The following is a 26,093-nucleotide window of genomic DNA, read 5'->3' as shown; positions in this document are numbered from 1 at the left end:
GGTGATAGGATTCTCCTATGCGACGTGGATACCAGCCAACCTCGCCCCATCGTCCCGGCAGCCTGGAGGCGGCGGCTTTTCGACTCCATACACGGTTTGGTGCACCCATCTATCAGGACAACCGTCCAGCTGGTCTCCAGCAAATTCATGTGGCACGGACTTCGCAAGCAGGTCAGTGAATGGGCCAGAACTTGCGCGCAGTGCCAAACAGCCGTGGTGCAGCTGCACACTAAAGCCCTGCCGCAGCAGTTCAAACCTACCCACCGGAGGTTCGACCACATTCATGTGGATGTTGTGGGCCCCCTACCAGTGTCCCAAGGAGTGCGGTACCTCCTAACGATGGTAGACCGGTTCATGTGGCCAGAGGCAGTCCCGCTCACCGACACATCTGCCGATTCCTGCGCCCAAGCACTGATCGCAACCTGGGTAGCATGCTTCGGGGTACCGGCCCACATTACCTCCGACAGAGGCGCCCAGTTCACCTCCAGCCTGTGGTCGGCTGTGGCCAGCCTGTTGGGAACGCAGCTGCACCACACAACTGCCTACTACCCACAGTCAAACAGACTAGTGGTACGTTTCCACCATCACTTGAAGTCGGCTCTCATGGCTCGCCTGAGAGGACCTAACTGGGTGGACGAGCTTCCCTGGGTCCTGCTTGGAATTCGTACAGCGCCCAAAGAGGATCTGCATGCCTCGTCGGCCGAGTTGGTGAACGGCATCCCGGAAGAGTTCATACCAGCCCCAAGGGGGCAAGAGGAAGAACCCACAGCAGTCCTGGACAGGCTACGCGAAAGTCTTGGCAACCTGGCCCATGTACCAACTTCACAGCATGGACGGACCCGGACCTATGTACCCAGAGACCTGCAAAACTGTAAGTTTGTGTTTGTACGAAGGGGCAGACTACAGCTGCCGTACGAGGGGCCGTTCAAGGTGATCAACAACAACGGGCCCACATACGTTCTGGACATAGGGGGGAAAGAGGAGGTTTTCACGGTGGACCGACTCAAACCAGCCCATGTGGACTTGGCGCAGCCGGTCAAGGTTCAGGCACCGCGGCGCAGAGGCAGATCTCCCAAACAGAGGCTGATCCAGACTGTGGACATTGGGGGGGTGTATTGCCGGTTCGGGGGGGGGGGGGTGGGGTTATGCGGCGACCCACTTTCTGCACAGGTGAACCGGCTCACAAATAGCCAGCGCGCAGGGGGAGACTTTGGTAATGCACCTCTGACGTCATTTCCGCCCGGAGAGGGCGGGCACTAGGGATTTAAATATCAGCACTGTGAAGTTTGAATAAACTGGTCTCGAAACAACTTACCGACTGCGTGTCGTTATTTCAGCGCTGTGTGTAGCACGTCGCTACAGTAGAATCATTTCAAGCATGTATAAGGGGTTGTCAAATCTTAAAACACATACGACTTCATACATTAAAACAAAATGGGAGAAGGAGGGAGGGATAATTATATCTGAAGAAGAATGGACAACAATACGGAGATATCAATGGAAGTGTACCAGTTCACAGAAATGGAGGGAGTTTGGATGGAAAAACTTGATAAGATATTTTATTACACCCTCTCAGAAATCCCATTATGCTGTTTGCTGGAGAAATTGTGGAAATCAAAATGCAAATCATTATCATATTTTTTGGGACTGCCCTGTTATCAAAAACTATTGGAGGGGTATACACAACACCCTACAAGACCTCTTTAAATATGAAATACCCTTAGAGATTAAGACCATATATTTTGGATATATACCTCAAGAATGGTTGAAAAGAGATATATATTTAATGAATATACTGTTGGTGGCTGGTAAAAAGACTCTTACTAGGAAATGGTTATCACAGGAGAGCCCAACTTTAAATACATGGATGGGAATTACAATGGACATTTACAGAATGGAGAAGATAACAGCATCTATTAATCATAAGCTGGAACAATTTGATTCATACTGGTAAAAATGGTTTAACTACATAATGCCTCATAGGCCTGATTTTATTCTCACCAATCAATGAATATGTTGTAAAAAAAACACTCCCTACTTGTACATAGTTCTTTCCTTTTGCTTGTTTGTTTCTTTCCACTCTTTTCTATAAGTGTATACCTCAGATAAGTACTTTGTGGAGATTATGATTGTATGATATATATGTACAATGTCTGAAATACATCTTATGGAAATGTTTGTTTGATGAACTTCAATAAAAATAAATAAATTACAAAAAAATAGAATCTTTCCAGTAATACCATGGATTTGTAACTTATTAAGCAGCCTTGTGTAGCTCCTTGTCAAAGGCCTTCTGAAATTCCAGCTGATTCTCCAACATCAATGGATTCTCCTTTTGTCTAATCACAAACAAGAGAAAATCTGCAGATGCTGGAAATCCAAGCAACACACACAAAATGCTGGAGGAACTCAGCAGGCTGGGCAGCATCTATAGAAAAAAAGCACAGTAAATGTTTTGGGACCTCCTACTGGATTCCACCACCAAACACATCTCTCTCCCCGCCCCCCCCCCCCACTTCCTGCTTTCCGCAGGGATTGCTATTTGCGCGACTCCCTTATCCATTTGTCTCTCACAACTGATCTCCCACCTGGCACTTATCCTTGCAAGTGGAACAAGCGCTTCACCTGCCTCTGCACCTCCTCCCTCACTACCATTCAGGGCTCCAACCAGTCCTTCCAGGTGATGCAACACTTGACCTGTGAGTCTCTTGGGGTCATATATTATGTTTGGTGTTCCCTATGTGGCTTTTTGTATATTGGTGAGATCCGATGTAGATTGGGAGACCGCTTCGCCGAGCACCTACACTCCGTCCGCCAGAACGAGCGGGATCTCCCAATGGCCACTCATTTTAATTCCACTTCCCATTCCCATTTTGATATGTCCATCCATTACCTCCTCCACTGTTGTGATGAGGCCACACTTAGGTTGGAGGAATAACACCTTGTGTTCTATTTGGATAGCCTCCAACCTGATGGCATGACATTGGTTTCTCAAAATTCCAGTAATGCCTGCATCCCCTCCCCACCATTTCCCATCCGCTTTCCCTCTCTCATGTTATTTTATTGCCCGCCCATCACCTCCCTCTGGTGCTCCTCCCCTGCTGACCCTCCCTTTCTTCTTTCTTCTATGGCCTGTCTCTTTCAACAATCAACTTCCTAGCTCTTTGCTTTATTGCTCCCCCTCCAAGTTTCACCTTTTGCCTGGTGTTTTCTCTCCCCTTCCCCCCCCCACCTTTCATATCTACTCCTCAGCTTTTTTTTCTTCAGTCCTGCAGAAGTGTTTTGGTCAGAAACATTGACTGTACTTTTTTTTCCATAGATCCTGCCTGTCCCATTGAGCTGCTCCAGTATTTTGTGTATGTTGCTCTTTTTGTCTTTCCTGCTTGATACTATTTCAAAGAATTCCAACAGATTTGTCAGACAAGATTTTCTCTTGAGGAAACCATACCAACTGTGGCCTACGTTATCATATGCTTCCAAGTACCCTGAAACCACATCCTTAAAAAACGAGGTCAGACTAACTGACTTATTATTTCCTTCCTTCTGCCTCTCTCCTTTCTTAGAGTGGAGTGACATTTGTAATTTTCCAGTCCTGCTGTTTTCCAGTTTCTTCCACAGTGAAGACTGATGCAAAATACTTATTCAATTCACCTGCCATTTCCTTGTCCACTCCCCCCATTACTACCTCCCCAGCGTCATTTTCCAGTGGTTGAATATCCACTTCTGCTTCTCTTTTACATTTTATGTATGGGAAGCTACTTTTGGTATCCTCTTTAATATTATTAGCTATTATGTCTAACAGAGCTGCCATTTAAAGTATGTTCTATTTACTTTCTTTTTATTTTGATGCAGATGTTGCCTGAGACCTCCATATGCAGTTATGCTTCAAGTTTGAACTGCAAGAGTACTCTGGTTTCGGAGTTGTACACAGTCATCAGTGAATCACGCAGTGAGGTAGGAACAAAAATCCAATAATTTAGTTTGTGTTCTGTTCTCATTTTTCAGTTTTCTAGGCTACATGCTCTGCATTTCCCTTTTAATTTCCTTTGTGATTTCATTCTGTTAAGCCATACCTTTGTATATCTAGGCATTCTTGCTCACTTGTCTATTTCGCCTTGAACTTCCTCGTTGGTCTCTGAAACATCTTGTGACTTTTTTATACTCACAATAAAGCCACCATATAAATGCAAGACTACTTCACCCCCACAGAGCCCATCTGCTTTGACTTCTGCATTGTTTGGACCTCTTCCATTCTCTCAGTGAACATATAAAGCACAAACCTATCTGGTTGTGTGGCACCCTTCTGTGGTGCAGAATCTACTCACTACCTTTGTTGCATGGGTCCTGAGTTGCCTCCCTCTGCATATTTTGGCTCCTGCTGCAAACCCAACAATACATCAGCCTTTACTAGCATCACTTGCAATGCATTCCAGACTGCATAAACTGACATCTTTCTAAAATTTCCTCCACTCACCTTAATAGGAGGTCCTCTGGTATTGGTCATTGCCGCCATGGGGACGTTCAATAACGAGGCAACCAGAACTAAAAATGCTACTTTAAAGTATGGTCTAACCCAGGGGTCGGCAACCCGCGGCTCCGGAGCCGCATGCGACTCTTTCAACTCTGTGCTGCGGCTCCCTGTGGCTTTGGAAAATAAATGAGTATTTAATTAAAATGTATTTTATGTTAGTTTGTTAGTTTTTGAAATGTAATTCTGAATTTAAAGATTATGGTGATCTTGTACAATCTAAATAAAACGTTGTGGCGACCCATTTCCTGGCACATCCGAACCAGCTCACAATTTGCCAGCGTTCCGGCTAAGGGAGATAGCCTACGGGGGTTTGTGAGTACGTGTCTTTTGGAGCATCTGTGCCCACGGGGGGCAGGTTGAGAGAGGCTTAAAAGCAAGGCTGTGTTGTTCGAATAAAGTTATCTTTGACTGCAGTTTAACCACTCCGTGTCGTTATTTTAGCGCTGCGTGTAGCACACCGCTACAACGTGTTTTTATCGCTATTAATATACGTCACCACTGCCAATGCCTGACACCCGCCAGTGAGCCAATTTCTTTTAATTTTTCGATCCAAGTTAGGCTAACGATGTAGTAACGTTCAACCCAACGTCTTTTTTTCGGAGTTCAAAATGTATTTGTTGCATGCAGAAATGTAATTTCGTTTGCTCTGCAGGAGTTCATCGATTTCATAAATGCAACACATTGTGGCGACCCATTTCCTGGCACATCCGAACCAGCTCACAATTAGCCAGCGTTCCGGCTAAGGGAGATAGCCTGCGGGGATTTGCGAGCACAGAGCTTTGGAGCCTCTGCGCCACGGGGGACAGATTGAGGGAGGCTTAAAAGTGAGGCTGGGGATTTCGAATAAAGTTTTTCCTTCGACTGCAGTTACCGACTCCGTGTCGTAATTTTAGCGCTGCGTGTAGCACACCGCTACAATTGGTGACCCCGACGGTCCAAATGATTTTTGGACCAGAAATGACCGACGCCGCCTCTGTTCATGCGGTTCCGTTGAAACTGCCGGGTTTCTGGACACGGCGCCCTCACCTGTGGTTTCAGCAAGCTGAAGCCCAATTCCACGTTCGGCAGATCGCCTCCGAAGACACCCACTACTACTACTTGATGAGCTCCCTCGACCAGGACACAGCGGCCCAGGTCATGGAGTTCATACAGTCGCCCCCGGCAGACGGCAAGTACACAGAATTCAAAGCCCTGTTCCTCAGGACTTCCGGACTCTCACGGCGCGAGCGGGCTGCCCGTTTACTGCACCTGGATGGCTTGGGAGACAGACCTCCATCGGCTTTAATGAATGAGATGTTGTCTTTGGCGGACGGACACACACCCTGCCTCATGTTTGAGCAGGCATTCCTGGAGCAGCTGCCCGAGGACATACGCCTGCTGCTGTCCGACGCCGATTTCAGTGACCCCCGGAAGGTGGCAGCCCGGGCAGACTTGCTGTGGAACGCCAAAAAGGTGAGTGGGGCATCCATCGCACAGATCACTCAGCCACGCTCCCAGCAGCAAACCAGTCCAGGCCCGGCCGCAGAGCCCGCTAACCCCAGGGGCAGGGGTGGGGGGCCCAACGAACAATGGTGCTTCTACCACCAGCGGTGGGGCGCAGAGGCCCGCCGTTGTCGCCCGCCCTGCAAGTTTCCGGGAAATGCCAGGGCCAGCTGCCGCTGATGGCTACGGCGGCTGGCCATCGGGATAGCCTCCTGTATGTCTGGGACAAGCGTTCAGGATGCCGCTTTTTGGTTGACACCGGTGCTGAGGTTAGCGTTTTACCTCCGACGAGTTACGACACCCGCAGCAGGGCACAGGGTCCCCCCCGAGGGCCGCGAACGGCAGCACAGTAAGGACCTACGGCACCAGTCAGGTGCAGCTACAGTTCGGCTCCAGCCAGTTCACGTGGGACTTCACACTGGCCGCCGTAGCCCAACCGCTTCTGGGTGCGGATTTTTTGCGGGCTCACAGCCTACTGGTCGACCTGCCCAGGAAGAGACTGGTCCACGCCGAGACCTTTCAGACGTTCTCCCTGGGTGCAGCCCAGTTGCCAGCCCCTCACCTCGGCTCCATCACGCTGTCCGACAATGACTTCACCAGGGTCCTGGAGGATTTTCCTTCGGTTCTGGCACCGCTGTTCACAGCGGCCCTGCCCCTACATGGCATACAGCACCACATCCCGACCCAGGGACCACCCCTCCACGCCCGCGCTCAGCGGCTTCCCCCGGACAAGCTCCGACTGGCAAAGGAGGAGTTCAGGAGGATGGAGGAGTTGGGGATCATCCGGCAGTCCGACAGCCCATGGGCCTCCCCCCTGCACATGGTGCCTAAAGCGACAGGGGGCTGGAGACCATGCAGCGACTACCGCAGGCTGAACGAGGCTACCGCACCGGACCGCTACCCTGTGCCGCACATTCAGGACTTTGCAGCAAACCTGCATGGCGCGCAGATCTTCTCCAAGGTAGACCTCGTCCGAGGGTACCATCAGATCCCGATGCATCCGGACGATGTCCCCAAAACGGCTCTCATCACCCCGTTTGGCCTTTTTGAGTTCCTCCGCATGCCGTTCGGCCTGAAGAATGCCGCACAGACGTTCCAGCGGTTAATGGACGCGGTGGGACGGGACCTGGACTTCGCGTTTATCTATTTGGACAACATCCTCATAGCCAGCAGCAGTCGTCAGGAGCATCTGTCCCACCTTCGTCAACTCTGCGCCCGACTGAGTGAGTACAGTCTAACGATCAACCCCGCCAAATGCCAGTTCAGGCTCGACACCATTGACTTCCTGGGCCACAGGATTACTAAGGACGGGGCAACCCCTCTGCCCGCTAAGGTAGATGCAGTCCGCCATTTCCCCCGACCCACCACGGTCAAAGGTCTTCAGGAATTCTTAGGTATGGTCAATTTCTACCACCACTTCCTCCCTTCAGCTGCCCGGATCATGCGCCCCCTGTTTGCCCTGCTGTCCGGTCCGGGCAAGGACATTACCTGGGACGCGGAGTCCGCCACCGCTTTCATTCAAACGAAGGAAGCTTTGGCGAACGCCGCGATGCTAGTGCACCCCAGAATGGACGTCCCTACCGCCCTCACAGTGGACGCCTCTAACACAGCAGTCGGTGGGGTACTGGAGCAACTCATCGCAGGTCGCTGGCAACCCCTGGCATTTTTCAGCAAACACCTGCGGCCACCCGAGCTCAAATACAATGCTTTCGACCGGGAACTGTTGGCGCTGTACCTGGCAATCCGGCATTTCAGGTACTTCAAAGAAGGTCGGCCCTTCACCACGTTCACGGACCACAAACCGCTTACCTTTGCGTTTACGAAAGCATCCGACCCCTGGTCGTCCCGCCAGCAACGCCACCTGTCCTACATCTGTGAATACACGACGGATGTCCGGCACGCCTCGGGTAAGGACAATGTCGTGGCGGATGCGCTCTCTCGCCTTACCGTTCATGCCCTTTCCCAAGGGGTAGACTTTGAGGCACTGGCAGAGGCACAGCAGGCAGATGAGGAGATTCCGAGTTACAGAACCGCAGTCTCTGGTTTGCAGCTCCAGGACCTCCCCATAGGCCCAAGTGAGAGGACCCTACTCTGTGACGTCGCCGCCGGCCAGCCCCGTCCCGTCGTCCCGACAGCCTGACGGCGCCGTGTTTTCGACTCCATTCATAACTTGGTGCATCCCTCCATCCGGACAACTGTTCGGATGGTTTCCAGCAGGTTCGTTTGGCACAGACTCCGCAAACAGGTCAGTGAATGGGCCAAAACGTGCTAAACTGCCAGACGGCCAAGGTGCAGCGGCACACCAAAGCCCCACCGCAGCAGTTCCATCCCGCCCACCGGCGTTTTGACCACATTCATGTGGATATCGTGGGCCCTCTGTTGGTGTCGCGCGGAGCGCGGCACCTCCTAACTATCGTGGACCGGTTCACAAGATGGCCAGAGGCGATCCCACTCACCGACACCACCTCCGAATCTTGTGCCCGGGCACTGATCGCCACCTGGATATCTCGCTTTGGTGTACCAGCCCACATTACCTCCGACAGAGGCGCCCAGTTCACCTCCAGCCTGTGGTCAGCTATGGCCAGACTTTTGGGGACTCAGCTGCACCACACAGTCGAACGGACTAGTGGAGTGTTTCCACCGTCACCTGAAGTCGGCCCTCATGGCCCACCTGCGAGGAGCCAATTGGGCGGACGAGCTTCCCTGGGTCCTACTCGGCATCTGCATGGCACCCGAAGACGACCTGCATGCCTCGTCGGCCGAGTTGGTATACGGCGCGCCCCTGGTCATCCCCGGGGAGTTCCTACCAGCCCCATGGGGGCAAGAGGAAGATCCCGCAGCAGTCCTGGGCAGACTACGCGAGAAGCTCGGTAACCTGGCCCCCATACCCACTTCACAGCACGGGCGGAACCCGACTTGCGTACCCAAAGACCTGCAGAACTGTAAGTTTGTGTTTGTACGAAGGGGCGGGCATCAGCCACCGTTGCAGCGGCCCTACGAGGGGCCGTTTACGGTGCTCCGGAACAACGGGTCCACGTTCGTGCTGGACGTTGGGGGGAAGAGGAGGTTTTCACGATGGACCGACTCAAACCGGCCTATGTGGACCTGGCGCAACCGGTCAAGTTTCCGGCACCTCGGCGCAGAGGCCGACCTCCCAAGCAGGTTCCAGCCCAGACTGTGGACATTGGGGGGTGTATCGCCGGTTCTGGGGGTGGGGTATGTGGCGACCCATTTCCTGGCACATCCGAACCGTCTCACAGTTAGCCAACGTTCCGGCTAAGGGAGATAGCCTGCCAGGATTTGCGAGCACAGAGCTTTTGAGCCTCTGCGCCACGGGGGGCAGGTTGAGGGAGGCTTAAAGGTGAGGCTGGGGATTTCGAATAAAGTTTTTCCTTCGACTGCAGTTACCGACTCCGTGTCGTAATTTTAGCGCTGCGTGTAGCACACCGCTACAAAACTATATTAATCAAAACAAACAAGTTACTCATTCTATAAGATATCTTGCCATTGAGTAATGAAAAGGTAAAATAAAGTGACCATGGAGCATGTTATCATTCATAACCAGGGCTACACAATATACTGTATACATTCTTTAGCCCAACATGTCCACAAAAGTTTTAGCTTTGTCAGGAGAATCAAATAACTTGGTGGTCCCGTCGTAGGTGATTTTCAGCGACGCAGGGTATAGCATAAAGAACTGGATTCCAGATTCTCGCAGCCACTTCTTTACCTGGTCAAATTCCTTGCGCTCCCGAATAACGGCTGCCAAAAAATCTTGAAAAAAGATAAGCCTGGATCCTTCATATATTAAAGTCTGGGCATCAGTCCCAGGGCGCCTTGAAGCCTCCATCAATCTTTGCTTATCACCGAAATTGTGGAACCGCACAAGGACAGGTCGAGGGCGTTGGCCTGGGCCCAGTTTTGGAGCAAGCGTACAATGAGCTCTTTCCACTTTAATGTGTCCAGCTATGGTTTCCAAATCAAGGAAATTAGGCAGCCAACCCTCAAAAAACTTTGCTGGTTGGCTGCCTTCTGTACCTTCAGGTAGACCGATGATCCATATGTTTTTCCTCCTATTCTCAAGATCATCGATATAGTCAGACAGGCTTTGAACTTGCTTTTAGCACCTGGATATGGTTTTGGGCTTGATTAGCTACAGTCTCTACCACAGAGACTCGGCTCTCAGTCGTCCTTGTATCAACATTTTTAAGCTCCAATGTGTGATTCTGGAGAGTTAGAGAGAGTGGACCCAGCTTCTCATCTATCATTTTGGATATGTTCTCCGTAACTTCCTGAATTACTTGACGAAAGGCAGGGTCCAATGTGCTAGCATAGCTAGCAGCAGCTAGCTCCTCAGCCCTGGGCAAGTGCTCTGTGTAGTCCATCTTGGCTGTCTTAGTACTTTTCGATGGCATGGTGTTGAAGCAGCTCAAAAAAAATACTCATCAATGTTCATGTTATTAAATCCGACACTTGGGCATTTAAAAAAAAAAGTTGAAACGGATATGCAAAATTATCAGTGTTGCAGTGCTGAGCTCAGCAAAGCAGACTTTTCACTGCGCCGCCATCTTGAAACCTTGTAACTATCTTCTTTAACATAAGACGTATTGTTTAACATAAGACAAGTAGTATTTTTCTTAACAATGTATGTGGCCAGACATTCTTGTAGTTTTTATTTTAACTTTACTGTTGCCATGATGTTGATTTTATTTTATTTTCTTCATCTTAAGTACAAAATTAAATAGATATTTTCCAGAAAGATGTATATTTTAATGTTTGATTTTTTTTACTTTCAGTTGTTGGAGCCAGTTTGCCACCAGTTGTTTGAATTTTATCGCAGTGGAGAGTTTGAACTCAAGAGATTCACTTTACAGTTTCTCCCTGAACTAATATGGAGCTACCTTTCTGTTGTATTGGCACGGGACATGCACAGTAGTGGCTGCATTGAGGCTCTTCTCTTGGGCATCTACAACTTGGTATGTAATGGAAAAAAGTATACACGTAATGCATTTCAATAGCCAACTTCAGATTGAGAGTTCAGTACAGTCTGCAGTATTGTTTAGCCATTTCTATGATTGCCATTGCAATCGTAACTTTTAATGTATAACATGGTCACTACACTGAAAAATACTGGCTTTGAAATGTATTCTCAATTGCTCAGTGTTCAACATAATCATGTGAAAGATCTACTTAATCAATCAGCTTTTTTTGTAAAATGTATAAGTTCTACCAGTTGACCAGAACTTGATGGGATAGGGAATCTTATAATTTGGTCGTTTGGATTTTTTTCTGTGCCCTCTGGTCAGTTTTAATTTTGCCCTGCAAGGTGCAAGATGTTATGTCCATTCTGAGATCTTGGTGAAGCATGACATCACAGGGCATCTCTTTCATGAGATGTGTGGATTGTCCTGTTTATATCCAAGACAGAAAACAAAATCATAATTGATATTAAAATCTCAGATATTGACTACTTTAAGGAATGAGGCTTCAGAGTTTAGGTTTTCCATTTTCTGTGGCAGAAGGGCTGAATTGCTGCCATTATGAATCATATCATTAAAAGAGTATTTATGCACTTAACTACTGTGGAGAGTTTAGTGATCCTTTTAATTTCAAACACAATGCTCATGAAACTGATGGAGAAGTGAATGATAAGCTGCCGTTTTTTTATTAGGCTATAAGTGGAGTAGTACAAAATGGAAGAAGCTTGTGGCAGTTTGTAATTCATGGGTTCTCTCCATGAGATGGTAAACGTTTTTGACCTTGTTTGCTGCCTGGTTCCTCCAGCAATTTGTGTGTGTTGCTCGAATTTCTAGCCTCTGCGGATTTTCGCTTGTTTATACACCAATTATTGTTTTAGCTTTGGAACTCAGCTATTTGTTTGAACTAATCACAAAGATTAATTACCTAAATTAAAATAGTTTCTTTACACTTGTATTTGTATTGTTATCTCTATCAAAGTCTCAAGTTTCTGATTGTTTTCCAGGAAATTGTGGATAAGGATGGATGTAGCAAAGTGTGTTCTTTTACTGTGCCATCCCTATCAAAACCATCAGTGTACCATGAGGTAAGAGGCAAAAGGGATGGGTTACACCCGAAACTGTGGGGGATTAGGGAGCTTAAAGTAAAAAAAAGCTAGGAGACAGTGATCACAATATGATTGAGTTCAACTTGAAATTTGATAGGGAGAAAGTAAAGTCTGATGTAGCAGTATTTCAGTGGAGTAAGGAAAATTACAATGGTATGTGAGAGGAGTAGCCAAAGTAAATTGGAAGGAGATGCTTACAGGGATGACAGCAGAGCAGCAATGGCTTCAGTTTCTGGGGAAAAATGGATGTATTCCGAAAACCAAGAAATACTCAAATGGCAAAATTACTATTTACCATGGCTGAGAAGGGAAGCCAGAGCTAATATGAAAGCAAAAGAGAGGGCATCCAACAGAACAGAAATTAGTGAGAAGATAGAGGATTGGGAAGCTTTTGAAAACCTAAAGAAAGCAACTAAAAGATTCATTGGGTGGGAAAATCTGAAACATGAAAGCAAGCTAGCAAACAATATCAAGGTGGATAGAGAAAGATTTTCAAGTATATTTTTTTTAAAAAAATGTATGTGGATATAGGACTGCTAGAAAATGAGGCTAGAGAAATAATAACGAGGATAAAGAGATGGCAGATGAACTAAATGAGTATTTTGCATCAGTTTTCATTGTGGAAGACACTAGCAGTGTGCCAGGTGTTGAAGGGTTTGAAGGAAGAGAAGTGAGTGCAGTTACTATTACAAGAGAGAAGGTGCTCAGAAAGCTGAAAGACCTGAAAGTAAACAAGTCACCCTCACCAGATGAACTGCACACTAGGGTTCTGAAAGAGGTAGTGGTAGAGATTGTGGAGGCATTAGTAACGATCTTCCAAGAATCATTGGACTCTGGCATGGATCCGGAGGACAGGAAAATTGCAAATGTCACTCCACTCTTTAAAAAATGAGGGAGCCAGCAGACAGGAAATTATAGACCAGTTAGCCTGACCTCAGTGGTTGGGAAGCTGTTGGAGTCAATTGTTTTTGGTGAGGTTATGGGGTACGATGACGCAGGACAAGATAGGACAAAGTCAGCATGGTTTCCTTGAGGGAAAATCTTTCCTGACCAACCTGTAGGAATTCTTTGAGGAGATTACAAGTAGGATAGATAGAAGGGATGCAGTGAATATTTAGATTTTCAGAAGGCCTTTGACAAGGTGCCACACATGAGGCTGCTTACTAAATTAGAAAGCCCATGGTATTACAGGAAAGATTCTAGCATGGATAAAACATTGGCTGATTGGCAAGAGGCAAAGAGTGAGAATAAAAGGATCCTTTTCTGGTTGGCTGCCAGTGACTAGTGGTATTCTGCAGGTGTTGGTATTGGGACCACTTTTTATGCTGTATATCAATTATTTGATGATGGAATAGATGGCTTTGTTGCCAAGTTTGCAGATGATGTGAAGATTGGTGAAGGGGCAGGTAGTGTTGAGGAAACAGGAAGTCTGCAGAAAGACTTAGATCAGAAGAATGGGTAAAAAAGTGGCAATTGAAATACAATGTTGGAAAATGCATGGTTATGCACTCTGGCAGTAGAAATAAATGTGCAGACTATTTTCTAAATGGGAACAAAATCCAAAGATCTGAGATGCAAGGGAACCTGCGAGTCCTTGTGTAGATCACCCTAAAGTTTAACTTGCAGATTAAGTTGGAGGTGAGGAAGGCAAATGCAATGTTAGCATTCATTTCAAGAGGTATATAATATAAGAGCAGGGTTGTGATGCAGAGGCTTTATAAAGCACTAGTGAGGCCTCACATTAAGTATTGTGAATAGTTTTGGGCTCCTTATCTAAGAAAAGATATGCTGGCATTGGAGAATGTTCAGAGGAGGTTCACAAAGAATGATTCTGTAAATGAAAGGGTTATCATATGAGGAAAGTTTGTTGGCTTAGGGCCTATACTCGCTGGAATTTACGTTTGTAGAAGGATTTGGGGGGAAATCTCATTGAAATGTTTCTAAATGTTGAAAGGCCTAGACAGAATAGATGTGGAAAGGATGTTTTCCATGCTGGGGGAGTCTAGGACATGAGGCCACAGCCTCAGAATGGAGGGGTGCCCGTTCAACAAGATGCTGAGAAATTACTTCAGCCAGAGGCTGGTGAATTTGTGGAGTTTGTTACTGCAGGTGGCTGTGGAGGCCAGGTGATTGGGTGTATTTAAGGTTGACATTGATAGGTTCTTGATTGGTCATGGCATCAAAAGTTACCAGGAGGGCGGGGGGGGGCTGTGAAGGGGGGGAGAAAAGGATCAGCCATGATTCAATGGCGGAGCAGACTCAGAGGGCCAAATGGCCAAATTCTGCTCCTATGTTTTATGGTCTTATGGTTTAATTCTGTTTACTGTATTTACTCTGAAAATCTGTTAAAAACATATTTATCTTATGAATCTCTGTTCATTGTAAACAGTTTGTCAATGTCTTGTGATTAAAATGTCATTTAACAAAACCAGAGAAGTTGTCAATGGTACTATTTTTAATACTGAAGGTGTTCATGTATCCAAACCAATCATTGTTTAAAGGGAAAGTTTATAAATTCAAAATTTTCTTTCGCATTGTATTTGCAAAGAAAGACATTAATAAATTGGTCTTTTGTGCTATGCAATTATTCATTGGTTCATTGTAAAGTATGAGAGAAATTAGAATGTGCAATTCAAACTGGTTTTATTTGCATGGCTGAATCTGGAGGATTGCTGCGCGCCACTAATGTGGGACCCTTCAGAGAAGTAATTTATATCTCTTATCTACTTTCCCAACCACATTCTTCTCTCAAATTCAGATGTTTAGTAAATGTCTGTTCTTCAAAATGAGATTTGCCTCAAACTGAGGCAGTTATTTAATTGACACACACAAAATGCTAGAGGAACTCAGCAGGCCAAACAACAGCTATGGAAAATAGTAAACATTCAATGATTCAGGCCATGACCCATCGTCAGAACTGGATAAAAAGATGAGAAGTCCGAGTAGGAATGTGGGGGAGGGGAGGAGGAAGTAGTACACCCCTCCCCTGGTTTCACTTATCACCCAGCACCTTGTACTTCTTCCCCCCCGCCCCACCTTCTTACTCTGACTTCTCATCTTCTTTTCTTGCCCTGATGAAGGGTCGCGGCCCAAAATGACGACTGATTACTCTTTTCCATAGATGCTGTCTGGCCTGCTGAGTTCCTCCAGCATTTTGTGTGTGTTGCTTGGATTTCCAGCATCTGCAAATTTTCTTGTGTTTGCATTTATTTAATATTCCTATCATCTTAAACACCTTTGCTCATGTACCAGTACAGTTAATTGCCCTGTGCTATTCATTAATCCTTGTGAAGTCAATAATGTAATCTTTATAATCCTTTATGCTGATCACTAGTATTGAAATCTTCTTAGCAACACTGAAATGTCTCCCTTTTTTCCATGGTACTATATTGTGACAGTCTGCATTACATTAAGGACATTGCCAAGCAAAACAATTATTTTTGAAAATCTACATTAGATTTTGTAATTTGATATACTTTGTTAATTAACCTTGCTGCTTCAGCCTTCTAGTTTTGGTTCTATGGCACTTACAGAAGGCGCTTTATCTCAGCATGGCTTGACTAGAGTGGTACATACTGGACCTCATTGTCAAAGGGAAACGTTTACAGCACAAAACAGGTAGCCTATTAAACATTTATAAAATTAATAGTAAGAACTGAAATTAATACATGAATTTAAAATATTTAATTAATTATTGCTTCTGAACTTTAATTCAAATCTGACAAGTATTTACTCTTGAAAATACAAGTTTTGAAGATGGGAAATTAAGATTCACAAAAGCTAAATTAATGTATCCAAGAGTTTTTATTAGTTTCTGAGATCTGGATTGCTCAAAAACAAACATTAAATTCCTGTTCTGTTTGTTGAAAGTGCTGACAAAGTCGACATATATGGGGGGAGATTCCACCATTGAAAGCCATTACTTTTGCAAGATCAGTATACTGTATATCTTCCAGCCTGATGGAATGTGACTTGGACAAAAACTTGTAGTAAATGGTGATTGCTGCCCTTGGGGTATAGAGTTTGTAGGAATTGTCAAAGAAATCTTGGTGAATTGATGCAACCAGGATATGGAAATGACGTAATGAATGCTATAGATCAGGGGTTCCCTACTTTTTTTATGCTATGGACCAATGCCATTCGGCAAAGGGTTTTAAACAAGTAGGCAACTAGGTTATGCAGAGGTTGTGGGGGTTATGAGGTCAGCCAGTTGCCATGAGGTACTTGAGTTTTGTGGCTGCTATTTGAGTCAGTGTTTGCATGTTTTATTATCATTTTAAGTTTCTGGTCAGTGGTGACTCCAGGATGTTGATGGTAGGGGGTTTGGTGGTAAGAGAATGAATATATAGGGAGATATTTAAGCTCTCTCTGATGTCACATTTGTCAAGTACTCCTGATATCAAAAGGAATCGATGGTCAGCACAACTTTGTGGACAGAAGGGCCTGTAATGTGCTGTAGATTTCTATGTTTCTGTGAATTACTTTAGAGTCAGCTTTCAATTGAGCTTTTACAAGCTGTAAGAAAGCTTGAATTTGTGTTTTTAGTGGAATCTAACCCTGGCATTTTTTGAACAATTGTAAGTGAATAATTAGCATCGAATGACACAGCAGATGTCACCTTCCATTACTTTGCTGAATATTGAGAATATCCTGAAGCTTGGTAGTTAATCTGTATTTTCATTGCTCTTCCTTTTTAAAGGTAATGCAACTTGGACAATTTCCCCATATTGTTACAGATTTCAGTATTGTATCTGGAAGAGCTTGACTAGGTATAAAATTTATTCCGGAACACAAAACTGTGCACTATAGCTGACAAGTTAATGGTTTTGCACTGTGTCTTATGCACTTGGCTAAAACCTGTCTTCTGTGATATTTGAGTCCTAGGGTGGAGGCTGAGATGGATTATCCAGCTGACTTCTTCATCTGAAAGTGGCTGCAAACACTTCAGCCTAACAATTTCATTACTGAGAATGGAGATGTTCATGGACTGTTTTTTTCCCATCGGTTATTGTTCACAACTGGTTGTGGCAACACCAAACAACTTTAATCCATTTCTTGTAGGATTATTTAACTCTGTTATTGACCATATAATCCTGTGTTGAACTTTGAGGTTGGAATCTTATTTTTAGAGATGCCTAACGCTGCTACTTGTATGTTATTGTGCATTTTAAAACAGTGTGGTAGATCATGTCTAACCAATCTTAGAGAGTTTTCGAGGAAGTTACCAGGAAAGTGATGAAGTCAAGGCAGTGGATGTTGTCTACCTGGACTTTAGCGAAGCATTTGACAAGATTCTACATGAGAGGTTGGTCATGAAGGCTCAGAGAGGAAGTAGATGGTTGCCTCTCTGACTGGAGGCCTGTGACTAGTGGAGTGTTGCAGCGATCAGTGCTAGGTCTTTTGTTGTTTGTCATCTGTATCAACGATTTGGATGATAATGTGGTTAACTGGATCAGCAAATTTGCAAATGACACAAGATTGGAGGGTAGTGGACAGTGAAGAAGGCTATCGTGGCTGGTAGAAGGATCGGGATCAGCTGAAAAAATAGGCTGAAAAATGGCAGATGCAATTTAATGTAGACAAGTGCAAGTTGTTGCACTTTGGTAGGACCAATCAGGGTAAATTTTACACCAGTAAATGATAGGGAACTGAGGAGTGCTCTAGAACAAACGGATCTGAGAATATCTGTCCATAATTCATTGAAAGTGGCATCATAGGTGGAGAGGGTCGTAAACAAAGCTTTTGGCACAATGGCCTTTATAAATCAAAGTATTGAGTACAGGAGATGGGATGTTATGTTGAAGTTGTATGAAACGTGTGAGGCCTAATTTGGAGTATTGTGTGCAGCTTTGATCACCTACCTACAAGAAATATGTAAATAAAGTTAAAAGATTGTAGAGAAAATTTACAAGGGTGTTGCTGGGTCTGGAGGACCTGAGTTATAAGGAAAGACTGAATAGGTTAGGACTTTATACCCTAGAACGTAGAATATTGAGAGGAGATTTAATGAGGTATACAAAATTGAGGGGTATAGATATGATGAATGCAAGCAGGCTTTTTCCTCTGAGGTTGGGTGGGACTACAACCAGAGGTAATAGATTAAGGGTGACAGGTGAGAAGTTTAAGGGGCTCATGAGGGGAAATTTCTTCACTCAGGGACATGAGAGTATGGAATGAACAACCAGCACAGGTGGTGCATGCGAGTTTGATCTCTGGAATTTCAGTTGTGTCACTAGTATTGAAGTGGGCATTTTTGATGATGGACCCACCCAAAATAAGTTCTGTAGCCTTGCTACCCTTTGTGCCGCTTCCAAATGTTTAACACTAAGGTTACTAATTTGTCAGCAAGATAATTAGAAAGGGGATTTAATTCACATCTGCTGTACTAGAATTTGAACTTGTAATTTCAGGTTATTTACTCAGGCTTCTGTGTCATTTGTCCTTTATCAAAAACAACTAATGCCACCATTCCCATTTATGAATAAGTCTGTTAGCAAGTTAAATCAGCTAATTGCTATCTAACATCTTTTTCTGATCATAAAAATAAGAAAGATTTAAAGTATTATTTGAAATTAAAATCTGTGGAATAATGCCACATTTAATGTTTGGCTAAATTGCTGATAGATGAACCATGTTAATGAGACCTGGTATCACACGTGGAGAATTGAAAGTGTCCGACTGAGGTCAGTGTCAAAATGATCCCTAGATTTTACTCCAGCTTATCACTGTCCATAAATAACAGTTGGAAACACTGAATTATTTTGGTTGTGTAGGAACTAAATCGATACATAAAATAGTGGTTGGGTTTGGTTTTCATAGCTCTGTTTAGTCCCAGTTGTGTTAATAAAAGTCAATGAAAGATAATAGTTTATGGAGATGAAATCCCAATTATAATCAGTTAAAATCAATCATGACATCTGACTGGCTTCATTGTTTATAATATTTAGTAGAATGCTACAGGTTAAATTGTTTAGTTAATTTCTACATATTTCAAACTCTATACATCATTGAACAATGTTTAATCTTATATTTATGCTTTAAGATGCCATTAACTGTGTTTCTCTGCTATTTAGGTTTGAAGTATTGACGTACCTGTTGCTATGTTACAATGCAGCTTTAATCTACATGCCTTCTCCTTCTCTACAGTCTCTGTGCCATATGTGTTCTAGGTGAGAATCTTTTTCTTCTTTACTTGCACTTCAGGAGTAAGGATTATGTATTTCCACTCCAATTCTTGGGTTGTAAGATGCTGATGAAGCCAGTGTGGGATTCATGTACTCTGGGTGGAGCAGAAGATAGTTGATGGGGAAGCTAGATGCTTCTTATTTTTATACACAACATGAGGCTTCTGAAAAGTGTTATTTTGAACTCCTTCACTGCAAGTGCTTATCAGGAGGTCAGAAGATTTTCAAAGCAAATTTGAGAGTAAATAGCATTGTAGAAAGGAGAACCCGTTGGAGATGTTTATGAATTTTTGTCTGAAATTCTTTGAGAAGCTTGATAATTTTTTTTCATGACACCTATTTCAAGGTACAGTGAAAAAGTTTGTTTACCATTGGGGAGCACTTCGGGTCAATAGACAATAGGTGCAGAAGTAGACCATTCGGCCCCTCGAGTCTGCACCGCCATTCTGAGATCATGGCTGATCATTCACTATCAATACCCAGTCCCTGCCTTGTTCCCATATCCCTTGATTCCCCTATCCATCAGATATCTATCTAGCTCCTTCTTGAAAGCATCCAGAGAATTGGCCTCCACCGTCTTCCGAGGCAGTGCATTCCACACTTCCACAACTCTCTGGGAGAAAAAGTTTTTCCTCAATTCTGTTTTAAATAACTGACCTCTTATTCTCAATCCATGCCCTCTGGTACTGGACTCTCCCAACATCTGGAACATATTTCCTGCCTCAATCCTATCAAATCCTTTAATTATCTTAAACGTTTCAATCAGATTCCCTCTCAATCTCCTCAATTCCAGTGTGTACAAGGTCCAGTGATCACAATGGCATTAGGTTTCAATATAATTATGGAGAAGGATAGGACTGGACCCAGGGTTGAGATTTTTGATTGGAGAAAGGCTAACTTTGAGGCGATGCAAAAGGATTTAGAAGGAGTGGATTGGGACAATTTGTTTTATGGGAAGGATATAATAGAGAAATGGCGGTCATTTAAAGGAAAATTAAAGGTACAGAATCTTTATGTTCCTGTTAAGGTTGAAAGGAAAGGTTAAAAGTTTGAGAGAGCCATGGTTTTCAAGGGATATTGGAAACTTGGTTAGGAAAAAGAGAGATATCTACATAAATATAAGCAACATGGAGTAAATGAGGTGCTCGAGGAATATAAAGAATGTAAGAAGAATCTTAAGAAAGAAATTAGAAAAGCTAAAAGAAGATACGAGGTTCCTTTGGCAAGTAAGGTGCAAATAAATCCAAAGGGTTTCTACAGTTATATTAATAGCAGAAGGATAGTGAGGGATAAAATTGGTCCCTTAGAGAATCAGAGATGACAGCTATGTGTGGAGCCGAAAGAGATGGGGGAGATTTTGAACAATTTCTTTTCTTTGGTATTAAGGAAGGAGAAGGATATTGAATTGTGTAAGGTAAGGGAAACAAGTAGGGAAGTTATGGAAACTATGACAATTAAAGAGGAGGAGGTACTGGAGCTTTTAAGAAATATAAAAGTGGATAAATTGCCAGGTCCTGACAGGATATCCTTAGGACCTTGAGAGAAGTTAGTGTGGAAATGGCAGGGGCTCTAACAGAAATATTTCAAATGTAATTAGAAACAGGGATGGTGCCGGAGGATTGGTGTATTGCTCATGTGGTTCCATTGTTTAAAAAGGGTTCTAAGAGTAAACCTAGCAATTATAGGCCTGTCAGTTTGACGTCAGTGGTGATTAAATTAATGAAAAGTATTCTTAGAGATGGTATATATAATTATCTAGATAGACAGGGTCTGATTAGGAACAGACAACATAGATTTGTGCGTGGAAGGTCATATTTGACAAATCTTACTGAATTTTTTTGAAGAGGTTACGAGGAACGTTGACGAGGGTAAAGCATTGGATGTTGTCCATATGGATTTCAGTAAGGCCTTTGACAAGGTTCCGCACAGAAGGTTAGTTAGGAAGGTTCATTCGTTAGGTATTAATATTGAAATAGTTGTAAAGGGGGTTTCTTTTTTTTTCTTTGTTACTGTTGGGAAAGGGTTTCCTTTTGTTAACTAGCAGGAATGCTAATTTACTGATAACGAGAATGGTATTCCTTTGTAAACCAAATGGGGATTAATGTTCTTTCTTCTGAGTCTGTAAGCTTTTGTTGACGGGCTTTTGGGCAGATCGGCGCGAGGGGGTCGAGAGAGAGGACGCAATGCTCTAAGCTGGGCGAGGATCGGACCCCAAAGGGGGGTCAGAGGCCGGGAGATTCTCCGGGGGGGGGGGGGATGAAGCTAGATGTGCTTGGTTGACCACTCGGAGGGTCCTGAGCTGTTTGGAGAGTCGAGGAGTTCGGAGGGTCCTGAGCTGCAAGTCGAGGAGTTCGGAGGGGATCGAATGGTGGCCAGAAGACTTCAGTAATTGAGCTCCAACGGTTGTGCACGAAGTGGTTTGGACTTTGATAAGTTTGGCGCCTTTTCTTTAATTTTCTCTTCATATATACTGTATCGTTATTAATCACTTAGTTATAGTAACCTTTATAAATTGTACTCATTTAATTGCATATGGTGTACTGTCTGGTTTTGGGCGAGGCGGGGACATCACACAGCATCCACACCAGCTGATTACCCAGTTTGGCGGGGCCGAAGGCTGCTCCCCCTAGACAAGAACGAGCTGAGCGAGCCTGAGGCGACCCAGGGAGTTACATTGTGGGGTGCTCGTCCGGGGTTGATTTCTGTGGAAGCTGTGTGATCACCCTCTTTAAATTGTGTCTGCGGCGAAGAGCTGGTGTGCCTTTGTGGGTGTGCGATTGCTGGTTATCAGTGTGTGTGTGTTGGGTGGGGTGGTTGCTGTTGGCTGACGAAATGGTGGTGGGACCATGGGTTGTCCGTACTGTTTGGAGATTGAGGAGTGACAGGTTGGGATGTTTCAGCAGTGGTGAGCTCCGCCCGGTTATTGGAATAATGTCCAGCCCTAAAGGGGCGGAGGCGTGGGCGGAGCGGACCTCTCAGTTGTTGGGTGAGTGGCAGTGCTTGGCTGAGGAAAAGCGACAGGGACGGGTTGAAAGTTTGAGTAGGCGGGCTGGTGACTTTGTTAGAACTGTCAGGCGCAATTACCTCGAAGTGACCGCTGCCAGTTCTGGGAAAGTGTGGGAAAATGTGTGTGGTTCGACTGGAAGTCAAATGCCGCAGCTGGGGGGCTTATTATATCTGTGGCAGGAGATTGGTGGGAAGTTTTTAGGGTATCCCTTTTTGCCTAGGGGGGCAGATAAATTGCTTGTGGTGCCAAGGGGATCTGTCAAGGGGATCAGTTGTTCCGTTGATTCGAGAGGTGTCGGGAAACTTAGAGGAGGCCCAGTGGGGGAACGGCTTGGGGTCTCTGGGGGAGCACGTTCCCAGCAATGTACCAAGGAACTCCCGAAAGGAACAGACCCTATTCCTGAAGGCTTAGAGGGGCCATGCGCACAGGTGTTGTTACGGATGGATGGAAGTCAAGTTAAAGCCATCCTCGGCACCGGGGCGCCGGTGAAGTTGCTGTACAGTTTGTTTCATAACCGTTATTGGAAGCGTTTACCCTTGACAACATTGAGGACACTGGAGATTCAGGGTACCAGTGCCGGTGATTATCCAGACAACGGTTGTTGGTCAGTGAAAATGGAGTTCTTAGAGGCAAATGTGGAGGAGACTGAGGTTCATGAATCGTTAATGCTGATGTGTCTGGACCCTGTTGAGACGGGCAGCGTTTCTGTTCTAGAGAGAACCAAAATCCTGCTGGTGCGCTTGGGAGCCTGCCCGGAGGAGGCGGGTGAGCGCTGTTTGGAGGCATTGTCGATGCACCCAGGGTTTCGAGCTGCTTGTGTGGACGTGTGTAGCAGCATTGGGCTGATACCGAATTCAAACAAGAGCCAGTGGTGGTATGGCCTGGGGGAAGTATCTGAGGGTGAGACCCTCTTCGTGGATGCTGCGAAATACCACAAGGGAGGGGAGTTGACTGCTGAAGACACCTCGGAGAGAGAGAGGTTGCGGCGACTGGCCCCTACAGCCGTGGAAGATGTAGGCAGCGTGTGTATGGATTATATTGCGTTGAAGAGGCGCACTGTCAGTGACCAGAATATGGCCCTGAGGGCCAGAGAGGCGATGGCCTGTCTGAGTGGTGAGAAGTGGTTTAAGGTGCTGGATCTGAGGAGTGGATGTTGCCAGATACCGATGAGTGGGGCCAACAAGGAGAAGACGGCCGTTATAAATTCCCTAGGAGTCTTCGGGTCCGAAAAGATGCCACAGGGCATATCTGGAGCCCTTGCAACCTTCCTGCAGGGCAGGTGGAAGACCATAGGGGATGTGGAGGCGTTTGGAGTTTTGGTGTATGTGGATGATCTCTTGGTATTTGGATTTGCCTCAGGAGAATATGAAGTGAGTTCGTTGCAGGAGCAGCTGAGAACTACCGAGTTAAAGTGTTTTCGGGACATGTGCCAGGGCTGGCGAAGGTCGCAGCTCGTGAGAGACTGTCTCTACGGAATCAAGTTTGAAATGAAGACGGAGAGACTGGAGAAAGTGATCTGGAACCATTCGGAAGACTTACAAGTTGGAGAGAATGAAGAAAGTTGTCTGACTGAGGGTAATAGCAAACTGAGAACCCGGAGAGGGGAGTTTGCAGAGGTGAAGAAATTACAGACGAATCTCAGAAGAGAGAAGTGGAAGCTTGAAGGGAACCTGAAGATGACCATCGACAGTTCAAATGAAGTGCAAAACCTGAAAGTTGATCTGGAAGAAGTCATGAGGAAGAAAAAGCTGGAGAGAAGTGCAGTGAATACTGAACAGGAGGCTGAAGAGACTGCGGGAGCAGTGCAGGCCACGTGTTTCCGTTTGGAGAAGATCAAACAGCAGCTACCGATCACAGGAATGAGGAAGAATACAGATTCGATGGATGATGTGCTGGATGTGTGGTACATGCTGCCTTTTGCTGACTTTCCCTCAATTGAGGAAGAGACCTTTGGCCCTTCTCCCATTGAGTCAGGTGTAGCGGGGAGGGTTAGCTGTGTGCAGTATGGGGCATGAGTGAGAGGTTGAGAGAGGAGTTGGTAGTGGGTCCAAGGTATCCCCAGTTGTGTCCGAGCCTGAAGGGTTTAGGTGAGGGGGTACGGAGGCCTCAGAAGGGTTAGGGAACTCCCAGATAGTTGGCCTAAGTAGCGCCTGAGGAACAGGGCGTGAGGGTTACTGTGTGGGGAGGAGATGTCACTGTTTGTGCTTGGGTTACGGTGTGTTGGCAGGAAAGGTGGCGAGTTATTTAGTAGTCATGAGGACATGACTTTTATTTGGTGGAGGAAGTGTGTAAAGGGGGTTTCTTTTTTTTTCTTTGATACTGTTGGGAAAGGGTTTCCTTTTGTTAACTAGCAGGAATGCTAATTTACTGATAACGAGAATGGTATTCCTTTGTAAACCAAATGGGGATTAATGTTCTTTCTTCTGAGTCTGTAAGCTTTTGTTGACGGGCTTTTGGGGAGATCGGCGCGAGGGGGTCGAGAGAGAGGACGCAATGCTCTAAGCTGGGCGAGGATCGGACCCCAAAGGGGGGTCAGAGGCCGGGAGATTCTCCGGGGGGGGGGGGGGATGAAGCTAGATGTGCTTGGTTGACCACTCGGAGGGTCCTGAGCTGTTTGGAGAGTCGAGGAGTTCGGAGGGGATCGAATGGTGGCCAGAAGACTTCAGTAATTGAGCTCCAACGGTTGTGCACGAAGTGGTTTGGACTTTGATAAGTTTGGCGCCTTTTCTTTAATTTTCTCTTCATATATACTGTATCGTTATTAATCACTTAGTTATAGTAACCTTTATAAATTGTACTCATTTAATCGCATATGGTGTACTGTCTGGTTTTGGGCGAGGCGGGGACATCACACAGCATCCACACCAGCTGATTACCCAGTTTGGCGGGGCCGAAGGCTGCTCCCCCTAGACAAGAACGAGCTGAGCGAGCCTGAGGCGACCCAGGGAGTTACATAGTAAAATGGATTCAACAGTGGTTGAATGGGAAATGCCAGAGAGTAGTGGTGGATAACTGTTTGTCAGGTTGGAGGCTGGCAACTAGTGGTGTGCCTCAGGGAACTGTACTGGCTCCAATGTTGTTTGTCATATACATTAATGATCTGGATGATGAGGTGGTAAATTGGATTAATAAGTATGCAGATGATACTAAGGTGGGTGGCGTTGTAGGTTTTCAAAGTTTGCAGAGCGATCTAGGCCAGTTAGAAGAGTGGCCTGAACGATGGCAGATGGAGTTTAATGCTGATAAGTGTGAGGTGCTACATTTTGGTAGGAATAATCCAAATAGGACATACATGGTAAATGGTAGGGCATTGAAGAATGCAGTAGAACAGAGGGATCTAGGAATAATGGTGCATAGTTCCCTGAAGGTGGAATCTCATGTGGATAGGGTGGCGAAGAAAGCTTTTAGTATGTTGGCCTTTATAAATCAGAGCATTGAGTATAGGAGTTGGGATGTAATGTTAAAATTGTACAAGGCATTGGTAAGGCTGAATTTGGAGTATTGTGTACAGTTCTGGTCACCAAATTATAGGAAAGATGTCAACAAAATAGAGAGAGTACAGAGAAGATTTACTAGAATGTTACCTGGGTTTTAGCACCTAATTTATAGAGAAAGGTTGAACAAATTAGGTCTTTATTCTTTGGATCGTAGAAGGTTGAGGGGGACTTGATAGAGGTATTTAAAATTATGAGGGGGATAGATAGAGTTGACGTGGAAAGGCTTTTTCTGTTGAGAGTAGGGGAGATTCAAACGAGAAGACATGATTTGAGAGTTAGGGGGCAAAAGTTTAAGGGTAACACAAGG

At 45.3% G+C, this 26,093-nt stretch overlaps 1 protein-coding gene across 3 annotated transcripts in view; it reads left to right on the top strand.

Moving 5' to 3' along the window:
- hycc1 (hyccin PI4KA lipid kinase complex subunit 1) overlaps window positions 1–26,093 on the top strand; it is a 151,167-nt gene that overhangs the window by 63,865 nt on the left and 61,209 nt on the right. For all 3 annotated transcript variants that reach the window (XM_059944922.1, XM_059944925.1, XM_059944923.1), the window contains exons 3-7: window positions 3,853–3,954; window positions 10,810–10,989; window positions 11,997–12,077; window positions 15,601–15,716; window positions 19,172–19,267. In XM_059944922.1, the coding sequence (XP_059800905.1) occupies window positions 3,853–3,954; window positions 10,810–10,989; window positions 11,997–12,077; window positions 15,601–15,716; window positions 19,172–19,267 (575 nt within the window). The remainder of the gene's footprint in view (window positions 1–3,852; window positions 3,955–10,809; window positions 10,990–11,996; window positions 12,078–15,600; window positions 15,717–19,171; window positions 19,268–26,093) is intronic.

This window comes from Hypanus sabinus, chromosome 20, assembly GCF_030144855.1.
Source record: "Hypanus sabinus isolate sHypSab1 chromosome 20, sHypSab1.hap1, whole genome shotgun sequence".
NCBI lineage: Eukaryota > Metazoa > Chordata > Chondrichthyes > Myliobatiformes > Dasyatidae > Hypanus > Hypanus sabinus.
The sequence above is the reverse complement of the archived record's forward strand: the minus strand, read 5'-3'. Positions and strand labels throughout refer to the sequence as shown.